The sequence below is a fragment of the Sinocyclocheilus grahami genome, unplaced genomic scaffold, assembly GCF_001515645.1.
Source record: "Sinocyclocheilus grahami isolate Dianchi unplaced genomic scaffold, SAMN03320097.WGS_v1.1 scaffold892.1, whole genome shotgun sequence".
Classification (NCBI taxonomy): Eukaryota; Metazoa; Chordata; class Actinopteri; order Cypriniformes; family Cyprinidae; genus Sinocyclocheilus; species Sinocyclocheilus grahami.
Window position 1 is genome coordinate 305,505 of NW_015506071.1, and position 15,315 is coordinate 320,819.

The 15,315-nt window shown below is 37.7% G+C and overlaps 1 protein-coding gene and 1 pseudogene across 1 annotated transcript in view; one reads left to right on the forward strand and one right to left on the reverse strand.

The window, feature by feature from the left end:
• Positions 1-10,535: 10,535 nt before the first annotated feature.
• LOC107563847 (uncharacterized) lies at positions 10,536-13,670 on the reverse strand (annotated as a pseudogene).
• Positions 13,671-14,035: 365 nt separating this feature from the next.
• The window catches only part of LOC107563840 (FK506-binding protein 15-like), a 22,254-nt gene continuing 20,974 nt past the window's right edge, over positions 14,036-15,315 (forward strand). The window contains 1 exon segment of the mRNA XM_016248811.1: positions 14,036-14,239. Coding sequence (XP_016104297.1) covers positions 14,190-14,239 — 50 coding nt within the window. The 5' untranslated portion in view covers positions 14,036-14,189.

Below are 15,315 nucleotides of genomic sequence, written 5' to 3' on the forward strand. Positions count from 1 at the left end.
CCAAAGAATTCAGAGGGCAAATGTTCCAAAGCTAGTCCAGTTACAAAACGCATCAGTCAGACTAGTTACTAAGCTAAAGGTATAGCAAGACTCAAACACAGATGCCTTGTCAGTTTTACAGAGCATTTCCAAAGAGGCAGGTCACCTTATAGAGCGAGCGCGCGCGCGCGAGAGAGAGAGAGAGAGAGAGAGAGAGATGTCTCTGACATCAGCATGGTCAGAGCAGTGGGAGAGTGTCTCCATAATGAGGGGATCCCTTATTATTTGTGTTGCTGGAGCTCTAGGGAGCAGGGTGTGAATGCAAAACTGCAAAATGAGACTGGAGATCTCAGTAGTGTGGATTACAAACGACAGTTAAATGAAACAAAACCACCCAGACACTTAATACAGAGCTAACAAACGCGCTCAAGCAGGGTGTGATCACCTGACCACACGGTTTAATTGGCTGTTTGTTATGTGTTACGAAAGCCGCCCTGGAGAGCTTAAAAACATTGTCATAATAGTGGAACAATTGAGAAGGGAACTCCAGCCGTTTTCCGTTTGGATGGGAAGTCCTGAAGAAGATGCAAAGGAAAACCCCCATAAACAATTCAGCTCTCACACACGCTTCCCACTCATACACGAAACACACTTCTACTTTCCTCGCACACCGAGCGCTTCCTGTTGCGCTTTCTCACTTCCTCTAAGCGTTTCCTACCAGCGGCTACATTCAGGAAACTCCGGCCGTTCACACAGGTTCCCGTGTTTTTGTAGGAAAATCAAAACATTCTCATCATTGTCATCTTGTAAGGACATGAAAAGTGTTTTCTATTCAGTTGCAGGAAGAGCTCTCCGTTGGGCCTCAGGTTTGTGTTATGAAATCCTGGAAGAGAGTAAGATCTCCAGTGTCTGACCTCCAGAGACTGCTTTCATATAACTCATATAACAACTTTCAGGCAGTCACTTCAACACCATTCCTTCAGATTTTTATTGGAATGAAACACCTGATTCAAATTTGATTCAAATATGAGTGATGTATATTTTTAAATAATATTATATGCTTTTATTTAATCAAAAGTGTTAGGAATAGCCTCCAAAGCAACAATGAGATTAAACAGAGAGCAAATGGAGACTTGCAGTAAGTTTTGTACTTTTCAGATTTTTCTCCCGAGAAATAAATCCTAGTAATCTCACGTCTCCCATAGAGTTTAAGACATCTCAACAATGTCTCAAACTGTGCTCAGATTTGTGAAGATATCAAAGTCTGCCTTTTAAAAAAATCTAAGGTTTCAAAATGATTATTTTTTTCAGATTCTTCCAAGAATATATTATCTGAGCAATCCACAATTGTGCACTCTTAAAAATACAGGTTCTTTATTGGCATCTTTGCTTCCATAAAGAACGTTTTAACACCCATGGATGCTTTCCATTGCACAAAAGGTGCTTTTGCAGAAAAAGCTTCTTTTGGATTTTTAATAAGAGAAAAATGGTTAGTTTAAGAACTGTTCACTGAAAGGTTCTTTGGAGAGCCGAAAATGGTTCTTCTATCTATGGCATCACTGTGAAAACCCCCTTTTGGAACCTTTATATTTAAGTCTGTATATCTTTATAGGCTTTATTTTTCTCTCACCATATATAAACAGTTTGAACAGTTATGGCTGTCACCTATTAAAGCAATTTCAAAATATAAAAGTAGCTGTAAATAGACACAATATATCATAATGCAATAAACACAAATGAATAGATTATACAGTTCTGTCCTTTCTACTGTCACAACAGTCTTTGATGTAATCACGTTTTCATATACAGTGGGTACGGAAAGTATTCAGACCCCCTTAAATTTTTCACTCTTTGTTATATTGCAGCCATTTGCTAAAATCATTTAAGTTAATTTTTTTTCCTCATTAATGTACACACAGCACCCCATATTGTTATTTTAGCTGTGTGCTTATTCATCTTTCCCTCGATTGCAACCAGTCGTCCTGTCCCTGCAGCTGAAAAACACCCCCACAGCATGATGCTGCCACCACCATGCTTCACTGTTGGGACTGTATTGGACAGGTGATGAGCAGTGCCTGGTTTTCTCCACACATACCGCTTAGAATTAAGGCCAAAAAGTTATATCTTGGTCTCATCAGACCAGAGAACAGGAGGATTTCAGCTCTGACAGTGTGAGTGTGATTGTGCATCTATGTGTGTGTTTGTGGTATGCACCTCACACGGTGCCCTTTATGCAAATACCATATAAAAATAGGAATCACAAGGAGGGTCAGCTTAGTAGTAATTCTTGCACTATTTGGGAGAGCCGTTTATCAACCCAGAGAGAAGAAGAAGAAGAAGGGAGAGCAAAGGAGGTGGCCAGAATTCCAGAGATTCCTGTCCCACAAAAGCAGGATATGTGCACTGGCCCTCTCACGCTGAATGATGACGGAGAGAAGAGGTCATTAAAACCAGGGTGAGAGAGGGAGGGTGTTATGAACATTTGCTATTAGACAGTCTGGCCCAATCCCAGCCATTGTTACTGGACCAGACAAACATTTCCAAAGCAGAGATCAAATGGACAAGGTTATATACACCAAATAATGCATAGTCTTCATTGTCTATTTCTTAAGAAAGCATCTATGTACTAGTGCGTTAAAAAGCCCAGAAGCCAAATGTGACCGTGGACCACAAAACCAGTCATAAGGGTAAATTTTTCGAAATTGAGATTTATACATCATCTGAAAGCTGAATAAATAAGCTTTCCATTGATGTATGGTTTGTTAGGCTAGGACAATATTTGGTCGAGATACAACTATTTGAACTATTCAAGTTGTCCAAATGAAGTTCTTAGCAATACATATTACTAATCAAAAATTAAGTTTTAATATATTTACAGTGCAAATTTACAAAATATCTTCATGGAACATGATCTTTACTTAATATCCTAATGATTTTTGGCATAAAATAAAAATCTATAATTTTGACCCATACAATGTATTTTTGGCTATTGCTACAAATATACCCCAGCGACTTAAGACAGTGAGAAACCAAAGATGCACAGTCACTCCAAGAATACTATAGGCCTACAGTGAAAAACAATTCTTTGCTGAACCCAAGAACATTGAAGAACCTTTATTTTGAAGAGAACCTTTATATTTAAAACTCTCAGAAGTGTGCTTAATTGTACTGAATGTGCACTTGTAGTGTACTTCAAATCTTATAAGCATATATATATATATATATATATATATATATACTGTATATATATTAAAACTGTAGGGGAGACCGGGGCAATAACTGCTAATTTAAACTTATATTTTATCTCTAGGTTATTGATAAAAAGTTAACATGAACAACCTATGCTAATAAAGGCGTGGCTAGCTAGCATATGAGATTTTATCATGGCTGCAACATCGGGGGCAATTGTAACATTGTGTTACCCCGAACCACATGGCCCACTGTAAGCACCTGGTTTGTCCGTGTTGACATACTTTTCTGTTAGAAAATGAGCATTTAAATGTAAAACTACATTTAAAAATTATTAGTTTTACACGTTAAATAATGAGTTGCTTTTTTAAAAATAAAATGAATATTATCTACACATGATCTCATTTAGTTATTCTGTTAATATGTTACTTGCAGATAATATAATATGACCAAAATAAAAGTGTACTTAAATAGAGCACACTTTCATGACAGTTTCTTAACACATTTAAAGGGTTAGTTCACCCAAAAATGAAAATTCTGTCATTAATTACTCACCCTCGTGTCGTTCCAAACCCGTAAGACCTTCGTTCATCTTCGGAATGTCACACATTCCATGTATGTAACTACCACATTCAAGGACCAGAAAAGAAATGTCCAAATCTAGTACCAGTGTTCTAGTACACAGTTTTTAATAAAGAAACCTCATTAAATGCTTGATGTGCTTGTGTCTATATATTTCAGTCCAATGACCTGTGTTCGGACCAGAGTGCTTGTAAACACATGATATAATGCCAAAGATGGATAAGAGGTTGCAGTGAGTCAGCAGGACGTTGGGTGTGTGAAGTGTGTTTGATGGAAGGGTTGTTTTTTCCACAGCACTGTAATGGAATTTGTGCTTCAATGACTTACTCATCGGGACAAGCAAAACAGAGTGTGAGGATATGTTTACAGAAAAAGATATTATAGCAACACAGACACATTATAAACTCTTACAAGAACCATCTTCAAGAATACAAGACAAGTCTCACTTAGAAAAGCTTTAGAAATGTTCCTATTCAACATTTCCAACACCATGGACAATCTATTAAGTTGAGGCAATGCAAGTCTTCATCTTGCACATGCTGGTGTCAGAAGAGTGTGGAATCGGCTGCGCTTCACAGAGCCTGCGATCTGCAGCTCTGCAGCAACACCCCCTATACAGGTCAAAAGGTCACGCGCATTCCTCATGAGGATGTCCTGAGAGCATGGGTTCCTGCGTCATCACACACGTTAGAAAACACACTGCACTTGCACTTTGAAACCGCAAGAACCACTGTGTGTATGTATGTGTGACATCTGGAACACTCATCTACATACTGCATCATAAGAGTTGTAGGCTTTGTCCCAAAACCTAGTGAGCTACGGAGACAGCATTTTAAGGCACTCTCCCAACAGAAATGCCGTTTCCAACTGCCTAATTTGAGCCAAATTGTAGATTCATAAAGAAAAATGCAATGCCAGAATGCACTGTGATGACAAATTTGTCCAAAATAGTCAATAAGGGAAGAGAAATATAAATATATAAATAGAATTCATTCAGTACAGAAAAGTATACCGTCAACTTCAAAGTGACATTATTACCGTCGGTCTTTGTGTAGCACTGTGTCCAAACCAAACATACCGTGACATCGCAACACACAATAAAAGGTTTCTTTTTCATGTTAATCAGATTTTTTCCTAACCATCTCATGAATGATCTCAGGCATTTTTGTGTATTGTACAATATCAGAATTGTTTGAGATGGAATATCATTTTTGTGTGACTTTAATAGTTAGCTGTTGAAATGGGTACTGCAGTCCAAATTCAAAATAATGGAGAGTGTTGCTTCTCCCACCTCCTCCTCCTCAGACTCGTTGCTCATGTGGCTTTCCAGATTGAGGATATGCAACAGGAACAAGAGCAACTGACAATGAAAGACAACAAAAGATGATGAGTTGATTTATCCGTGTTTTGGTCATAGAGCTTTTTAGGTTGATGCTGAAGCTTTTTAGGTCAGGTAGAATCTGCAGTCTTTGACCCAGTTCGTTTGCTGGCGTCCATGTGTTTTCCACCAACTGGCAACCCGGGCTGTCGAAATACTATTGGGTATATTGGCAGTGTGAGTGGACAAAAATGCAGAGCACTTCAGAGTATGAGTGTGCATCTTTTTGGCAAGATGAGGTCCAATCCCTCCTTCTTTCTGAGTATTAACATTACGTAGTGGCACAGAGTCAGACTTTTGGCTATCAGCATTTGACTATGAATTAGTGTTTGACACCTGAATTAGTTTTAAGAATGCTAAAGTGTACTTGACTACACCTCATGTGTGGATATGTGCCTAGTTATAATGCTCTACTCCATCACTTGATTAATTTCTCCTGCCATGATGGCTAGAAAACACACACACACACAAGCATCAGAATCTGTTTAGAATGCAATGCTAATTTTGTCAGGTAAATAGAGCTGACTTTTGTGAATCGGGTACACAACTTTAAGTTTTTCAGGTAAGTCTAAAGTACTATTCAGGAACAAAATACTATAATGTATACATTTACAGATTAGAGATGAAACACGATTCTAATGACCAAAATGATTAGGGTTATCAGTATAAGTATTGTTAAAATGGGCTGGAAATGTTCAAAAAGTATTGATACAAGCCTTGAAATAATTTAATCAAGTTTTATGTCGAAAGAAAATATAGCAGTATGCACTTTTTGTTTGCATGAACATTAAATTAATAACATTATTAATATTAACAAATTAAAAAAAATTTCTAAAGAAAATGATTAGTCAAAATGATAAATTATACGCATTTTATGTGCTCCATGAACAATTCTACATAGGTGTTGAGATTTTTAGAATGCATATTAGTTTGTTTTCCATCTACTGGTTAAGATTTACAACAAAAAATTGGTCCACTCACTGCACTATAGGCTTTACACGGAGCCTGCGTCAGACTGTTACTATGCTGAGCAGTATTTACCGAGAGTTTTAGAATATTTATAGATTAAAACCTTATTAAAGATGAAGAAGTTATTCAGTCAAGAGCAGATTTGAGCAGTGATTTTTTCTCTTTTGTTCTTTAATTAACATTAATGATTTACAAGCTGATTTTCTCCCAACAGTTTACGTTCATTTAAAACATTTTATTTTAACTCAGTTAAGACTGCTCTTACAATAAAACTCGGCTAAACTAGCATTTTGACCTAATTTTGTGTGCATTTGTCTGTTCAAAAAAGTAAACTCAGTTCTGTAACGGCGTGTTGTCAGAGACGCGGCTCTCTATGTGCACGCACAAAAAACAGCGCTGGTACCGAATTTAGTTCTCTTTCACGACTTCTTGCACTTAAAATCATTTGAATGCTTAAATTAGCAAGACGGAAAAACACATGCATTTGATAAACTTTCATGACGAGTCAAATATTTTGTCCTAATTATGACTACTTCACTGTTTTTGTTCCCTGTCATTGCTTTATTTGATGTTTGAGGCACAAAGCTGTGTCTTAACCCCCCTCACACAAACCTCAGACCTCAACAAATGCTAATTGTTGCAGAAAAAACCCCAAAGTGTTTTCTGAAAGACTCTCAAAAATTGAGAAGAAATTACACAGAAGCCAGCCAATCAGACTATAGCTTGATAGTTTGTCAGTTCTTGCCATTTTGTTGCAAAAGGATGATCTGTATATATGGTCCATGGGTTTGTATAGCTATCCATCGCACAAGTGTTCATAATTACAAGTTGATTACTTTCACAATGAGAAGCTAAAACTCAGTCATTCTACTGGTGAATCTGAGGTGACTTCTTATGCGGTGCTGAGCACACAGAAAATAGAGTAAACAGTGTTTTCAAAGCGGGTAAAGTGTTGGGGTTTGTGAGGCAATGCGCTCTCACACAGGCTTGGCTGTTTGCGGAGGAGCGGAGCGGGGAAAACCCCTCTGCCGGTTTCTCTTACAGAGCACAGCTTGTTGATTTCATGAGGAAAAATGTTATCACAGAGATTTCCAGGACTATCTGCAAACAAACACTGCTGAGCACACATCCTCACACAGGATACGCTGAAAGCCTGCTTGTGAACATTGACCTTATGGCTTTATCTTTATCAAACTATCCCAATTCACAGGGCCCAGGACAACATTTTTATGGGTGGGCCAATGAGTAGTCTGTCTCATAGAAGACCTTAGTGGGACCAGTACAATGTCCCCAATTACCCCTACAGAAACAAGCAGCGATGAACTTGGGAAGAACAAGAAATGCAAGAAACTGATTTACATCACCGCTATGTCACTTTTACAATCCGCAATCCCACAAGTGGTTATTTATTTCACTTCAATGACTCACATTCCTGCTTGACCCATCAGGTCATCTATTTGCTCAAACGGCTTGGTGCTTACGCTAATTTAACTGAACGAAATCTGTCTGCCTGCAGAGGCTCTCAGACTTTCCCTGAGTCACCGGCCATCAAAAGACACCTTTATCCTCTGCAAAGTCAGAGGCTACCTGCTGCAATTAAGTCAACAGATATAATCACACACACACACATTTTAAAATGCTTAATAAAGGAGCTTCACCTCACTTAAATTTGTAATGGAACACTAGTGTGCTGCTGAAATGCAGTATACACTGAATATTGCCTACACTCTAAAAAAATGCTGGGTTAAATACAACCCAGTGCTGGGTAAAATAGGGACAAACCCAGCAATTGGGCTGTTTTGACCCAGCGGTTGGGTTAAATGTTTAACCCAACCTTCTGGGTAGTAACCCAACCGCTGGGTCAAAACAACCCAATTGCTGGGTTTGTCCCTATTTTACCCAGCACTGGGTTGTATTTAACCCAGCATTTTTTTAGAGTGTACTAAAATGAAACAGTATACAGTATGCAATGATAATTATTTCAAACCAAGGAGTTGTAAAAGTGGTCATTTTTAGTTTTGTGTCTTTACTTTTGGGAGTCAGATCAAATGAATGTGTAAAAAAAATAAATAAAGAGTTGTTATTGCTTTTGGCGTCCTTAAAAAATTTGGTCCGCCCATTAAAATTGACTTCGCTTAGGACCCCAAAACAATTGCACTGGCTGAAAGACCTTATTATTGGCACTATATTCAGTGCCTGATTAGAAATCTCACACAATCTCTTTATAATATATTACAACTACTAATGTTTTTATGTCATATATTACAAAATTAGTTTATAACCAAAGCTATAAATTGTGGCATGAATCATTTCTTGTTCAAGATTTTTTTAGATGCCTGTATAGCATACTAGCTTAACATACCGCTAGCAAACTAAACTTTACAAACAGCTTGCGCCAGCGCAAAACCCCTTTTGCTGTTAAAAACGCACTTTGGGTTTAGTCTACAGTACACTCTATGCGAATGATCATTTATAAGTTTATGTATGTATTATGTATATAAATAGCTTCCCTGCAGGGGTCCTCAGTGGACTCGATTCAACAGAAGATCCCAATTGTTCATGACATTGATGTATTTGTCACACTGGAAATGGAAGCACACTGTGCTCTGCTGCACATTTTGTCAGATTTAGAATTTTATAATCACCTGAATGATGTGTATACAGAAAAAAAAGTGTACTGCAGAAATAGTAAGGGTAGTATGGCAGTGCGCTTTATACTTAACCATAGTTGTCAGGTCCTCTTCCAAGCAACCGCACAAATCTGTCTGGTATTGTCATTTTATCACATTTCTGTTTTAAGTGTGTGTTTGAAGGTCAGCGGATTTTGTGGTCAGTCCCATGGCTGAGTGTCTGATCAGAACAAACACTGACAGTCAATGACGTGTCTGGGCCCATTGTGTGCGTAACGCTTTACTGCAGTTCTATTCAGCAGTTCAATTTGTCTTTGCGAGTTTTGTTTGTTTCAGTCATGCTTTACCACCTGACTAAATTAGGAGACAGACTATATTTGGAATAGCATATTGTACTACCACACTGTGCAGTACACCAGAACACACTGCACTCAATGTTATATATCCCACAATGCAATGCGTTCAACTTGACCTACCATTTCCAGTGTGATGAATGAACTGAATTATCAAAAATGATTTTTGCATTATTTTCCTTGACTCATTATCTGATTGTGCTGTCAAAATGTCAAGATATTTGTACAAAATGTAATTAAAATGCCACTAAAATCATGTGACAGTTTAGTGTTACGAGTTTAGACACGTGTGATTTTGGCTGGCTTTCAATAGATTTGCTGTGAAATTTCACATTTAATTCTGTTATTTTTTACTTCCCGACAAAGGTACACAACCTTTGCAATCACAATTTAATAAATTGTTTCTGCCATAATTCTTAAATATTAAAATTAAATGTGATCTTGCTACTGATTACGTTATGATATTTTTTTTCTGAATTTATTGTTTAAATGCTATAATAGACAGTGTATATTATACTGTACAGAATTCTGTTAAGTATCAAAATAATATTCCATTCTAAACACAGGCATAATAATTTATATGATTCAGATGCACGATTAAAGGAAGCACCTGCACACTTGGGAGGAACCTTACTGACAAACAAATTTCATGCTAACCATGCAGTAAATGACCTATTCATTTGGGAGGATGTGGCATGTCACCCAGAGTTGTATTCAGCGCATAGTTTTTGGGTCACACCTGGTGTGTGTCCCAAACATTATGTTTATAGTGTCCCAGCATCTGTGAGCAAACTGTATCCTCTCTTGGACGTCAACTATGGAAATCCCAGTGCACAGAACTCTCTCTCTCGCTCTCAGTGTTTTTGACCATTCTCTCCTACATAAACTCGCTCAAAGTCTCTGTACTAATGGAAAAACAAGTGCGATGGGTGTGTGGACATGAGTGTGCGGTGAGACGGGAGGTTACCTGGAACAGAGACAGACGCTGGGTGTGAGAACCGACCCAGGGACACCGCAGCTGTGTGTGTGTGTTTGCACCAAAGGGTCAAGGTTTGGCTTGTTACCATGGCCCTGCTAACCTCTGCTGTAAAAAATTACCGTGAATTTAACGGTAAAAGACTGTAAAAATGCTACAGTAAAAACCTGTTAAATGGTTAACGGTAAATTCCCCTACTATATACGGTGAAAAACTGTATTGGACATTACATGTAATTTTACGGTAGTATACCGTTTTTGGAAGTGAACAGTTTGTTTTGTGTTCCACAGAAGAAAGATAGTCATACAGGTTTGGAACGGCGTAAATTATGACAGTCCATCATTTTTGGGTGAACTATGCCTTTAAGTTGGTAGTGCTCTGAAACGCTCTTTCTGAAGCACTCTGAGTGCTCTGAAATGAGATATTCTTTCATTTAACATGGGTCAGTTAGGCAGCTGTATCCCAAAACACACCTATGCTCACCTTTGAAGGGAGAGGTGATGCGGGGTGGTTTTGGGAATGGGATTAAAGCAAATGCCCACCCCACCGTGGGGTGCCAGCGCCCTCTAGTGTAGAGTTAATACCTCTCGTCCCTCTCCTTTTACGACCATCACACTTCTTCCACAGGTTGGCCTGAATATTAACAAACAAAAACAGCAGAATTCTGCTGGACAAATGCACTTCTGCTTTGAAAGACTACACTCTAAAAAATGCTGGGTTAAATACAACCCAGTGCTGGGTAAAATATGGACAAACCCAGCAATTGGGTTGTTTTGACCCAGCGGTTGGGTTAAATGTTTAACCCAACCTTCTGGGTAGTAACCCAACCGCTGGGTTTGTCCCCATTTTACCCAGCACTGGGTTGTATTTAACCCAGCATTTTTTAGAGTGTAAGAGTGCCATAAAATGTATTTAAAAAGATATTGTTTAAAAATAAAAATTTAAATAAATCACTTTCAATTATATCAATAAGAGTTGAATATATAAAAATTGTATTTTTATTTTTTATTTTGATGGTAAAACATATTTATTTTGCAGACAACTTGCCTAGTTACTCACCACTATGGATGGCTTGGTCATTTGACAAGATGGAAGGCAGAATAACTCTTTTATAGCAATGTTTGGAGATTTAGACCTTATTGGTGAAAAGCAGATGCTAAACATCAGTTAAATGCAAGTGAGAGAGTGTGACTATTACACAAAGTATGCTATATATTTTAGGGTGACCATAACTTCTCTTTTTATCAGTCATGTCCTGAGAAAAGGTAATGACTGAAAAGTAGTTTGACCAATAGCATGCATGCATTGTACTAAATCAACCAACTGTGGTGTGTGAGAAAATGGGATCTACAGAGAACAAATCAAAGCAATGCAAATACAAACACATAATATAATGTATGAGGATTGTAAAGAGAAAGTGTTCCCAGGACATGTCCGGGAAAAAGAGGATGTATTGTCACCCTACAATGTATGCTTGATATCAATATCTCATAAAGATGGTTTAAATAAAAGTAATATAAAATACAGTACTAGTTACATGCTTAATATAACCATGTTGATACAATGGGAAACAATTATTGTGAGGACAGGCCTACTTGTTTTGGTGGAGCCTCTGAGGCTCATGGTGCGGGTTGGGAATCCACATGACCACCGGACACTGTGGCAACTCAGAGCAGCCCATCAAAGGACTGATGTGAACTGTATTTAACTGCAATCACAAGTCATCATTTATTTAATACAGATTTGAAAAATAATATTTTGGAAGTCAAGTGTAACCTCTAAATACCTTGACCATATTGTTTGGTTTATCGCTGGGCTTGCTGGAAATAGGGAACATGGGATCTGGGAAGGAAAGATTTGCCCTGCCAAACAATAACCATAAATTGTGAGTAGTGAGATAGAAAAATAATAGTTCTGATGACTAATGTTTGTATTAGACTCGCCTCTTAATCTTCTGAGTGTCTTTTGTCTGTTTGGTGAGAGAATCAGAAGAGACATCATTCAAGGACACCATAGAGTGGCCTTTCTTTAATCGATCTCCTCTGTCCAGCCCATTCAGAGACATTCAGAGACATTAACAATACTCAGAGATGGAAAGTTTTCTGCTTGTATTACAAGACAAATTTCAAATCGGCTTGGGCTTGGATGTAGGTGACACAAATACATTATGCAGTATCCAAAAATCACAGACATTCAGTTATTTCAAGTGAGAACGTAGATGTGCAAGGGTCATAAATGCAATGCAAATGCAGCATTTTTGAGACTGTGTTTCCTCACGCGTGCTGGAGTGTGGCGTTTGATTCCTCTGGTGCAGTGGTGCTCAGTGTCCCAGCAGCAGTTACACTGGCTTTAAAGTCCCTGAGGGAAAATAGATGAGTTTTCAAAGAAGATCAATGAGCCTGATCAGACTTCTGAGTGGAAAGACTTAAAGCAATAATTCGCCCCCAAAAATGAATACATACTTTACTGTACTCACCCTCAGGCCATCCGAGGTGAGTTTGTTTCTTCATGGGAGCAGATTTGGAGAAATGTAGAATTACATCACTTGCTCAGCAACGGATGCTCTGCAGTGAATGGGTGCCGTCAGAATGAAAGTCCAAACAGCTGATAAAAACATCACAATGATCCACAAGTAATCCACACCACTCCAGTCCATCAATTAATATCTTGTGAAAAGACAAATCCATCAACGTCTAACGTCCAAAACATCCATCCTGTTGTCTTCTCACATCAAAATCCACAGAAAAATCCATATTCGTTCAAAACTGTTTTAGACTGTTTTTGCTTAGAAACGGTGCTGGATCGCTGCATATTTCTCTCCCGATTAAGACAAGATGACTTTTTCACTGGAGAAGGCAATATTATGGATTGAGCACTCGTATGAAGTTATCAATGTTTTAATGATGGATTTGTTTCTTACAAAGATGCATCTTTTCACTTCACAAGATTGTTAACTGATGGACTGGAGAGGTGTGGATTATTGTGATGTTTTTATCAGCTGTTTGGACTCTCATTCTGACGGCACCCATTCACTGCAGAGCATCCACTGGTGAGAAAGTGAAGTAATGCTACATTTCTCCAAATCTGTTCTGATGAAGAAACAAACTCATCTACATATTGGATGGCTTGATGATGAGTAAATGTTCAGCAAATTTTAATTTTTGGGTGAACTATTACTTTAAAGAGTCTTTTTAGCTTATATTAATATCCTAATATGATTAGTGAGAAATGTTTCAAATAACCCCACATGCTTTTATTCAATTAATAAAATGACAATGTGGTGATGATGATAAACAAAACGACCAGCTTCCTATTATTGTGCTATTCGTTTACTGTAAGAAAAGCACTTAGATTAAGTTTGAACTGAATTGGATTCGTTCTAAAACTCAGTGCACGATTTTGTCCATTTAAAAGCAGGTGTAATAGCACTATAACAGACAAAAAAACATGAAACATATTTTATATACTTACCTCATTTGTTAAAAACAGAGTACATCCTCGCAAGCGAACTTGTGCCTCTGCTTGTGTAAAGTTTGGCTGCTTAGCAGCAGAAGTTCACTGGCCTACTTTCACTTCACACGCGCTAATGCAATGCTGTTAAGGTATTTGTTATGAAAAATATCTGTAATACAAATAAAATAGATTCTTAAATTAAGAGTACGAAGCATATATTATATCAGTTTTACTATTGTTTTACAACAGTTGATACTACATAAATTAAATATAAATGATAATATAAAACATAATAACATTAATAATATTTAGTGATGTGTTTTTAACAAGAAAACATGCAAATGAAACGGAATAAATCCATTATATTCCATAATTACATTTAATAATTAATTGTAAACGGTTTTCATGTTATTAATAAATCTAGACAGTGACTATAAGCACATTAAAACATATTTTAGATTTTCCAAATGTGTTTGCATGACTATTTTTCTTTCCTATCGGAAGTGCCGAGGGACGCAAGCGCGTGAGATCAGGTGGCGGGTCAGCTGACACCAGCAGAACCAGGAAGCGACCGCAGAGCATTATCATTACACTTTAATATTTACTCGCCGCGTGCAGGCGATCATTACTGCATATCTGGAATATTATTAAAGCTGGCGGCGTGAAGATCAGTCAGGGGCATGTTTGCAGCAGACGACGAGGACGGAGACTTTCTGTCTCCCACTGGAGGGTGAGTCCCCGACGGACAAACACTCATCATGCGGGCGAAAGCCTTCAGACAAACACCATCCACTGTTTAAATAAAGTCTGGGTAGATGTATAACACCGAAACAACTCAAATGCAGCGACGGTATGGGGAAGAAAAAAACATTCTGGTTCCAGAGAGAAGCGGGTCACTCTTTGGCTAATACCGGACATTAATGTAGCAGATAACCCGCAGCTTTCTTATGGGCTGGCAGGTCAACTTGTTGCGACAAAAGTACATGAACAGTTTGAGGTGTTAAATAAGAACAGTTGTTTTCAGCATTCGACACTAGAACGTTACATTCGTTCTCACGTGAAGCCCTTGATCATGTGACGTCTGAGGAGTCCTCTGTGTTGTGGTGTTGAAATCATCAGTTTCACTAAAATCATCTGAGCCGGCCAAGTATTTGAACTAAAAAGCCCACTTAAGGAAGACTAGTTGCCCCAAAAACACGTGAAGACTAAAAAGCATTAAAGTCTCAGTGTAGTTGCAATCTGTAACATTAAAACAAGTGGCGTCTTCGAACGAATTCTGCTAGTTTCTCAGAACTAACGTTGTTTTGTGTAATGCAAGATGCTCAGACATTTTAAGTGTCATTTAAGTCATGTTTTTTTGTTGCTGTTGTTAGATGGAAGGAACCCTGACGTATAATGATTATTGTGCATGGGGTGAGAATATTATACATTTGTCAAAATATTATTTGGAAAATATTGAGTTTCTATTAACCCTGTAAAGCCTACTGTATGCTATTTGATACACAAATGTCTAAGGCCTCTAAATTATCAACATCAAAACTTTGTAGTCTGTTATATTGTGAAAGTTTGCGTTACAGGCTATCAATATTTAATTGTACTTTTTGGCCGTATAAATGTTTTTTTTTCTTCCTTGAGTTGAGCTCCATACTCTCCTATATTATACTATAGGAGCCATAAAAGCCTGATGAACTTAAAAAAAATTATAATAAAAATAACTTTTTTAATATATATTTTGTCTAAAGGTTTAATAAACTGTTCCATTACTACCTATCTATCTATCTATCTATCTATCTATCTATCTATCTA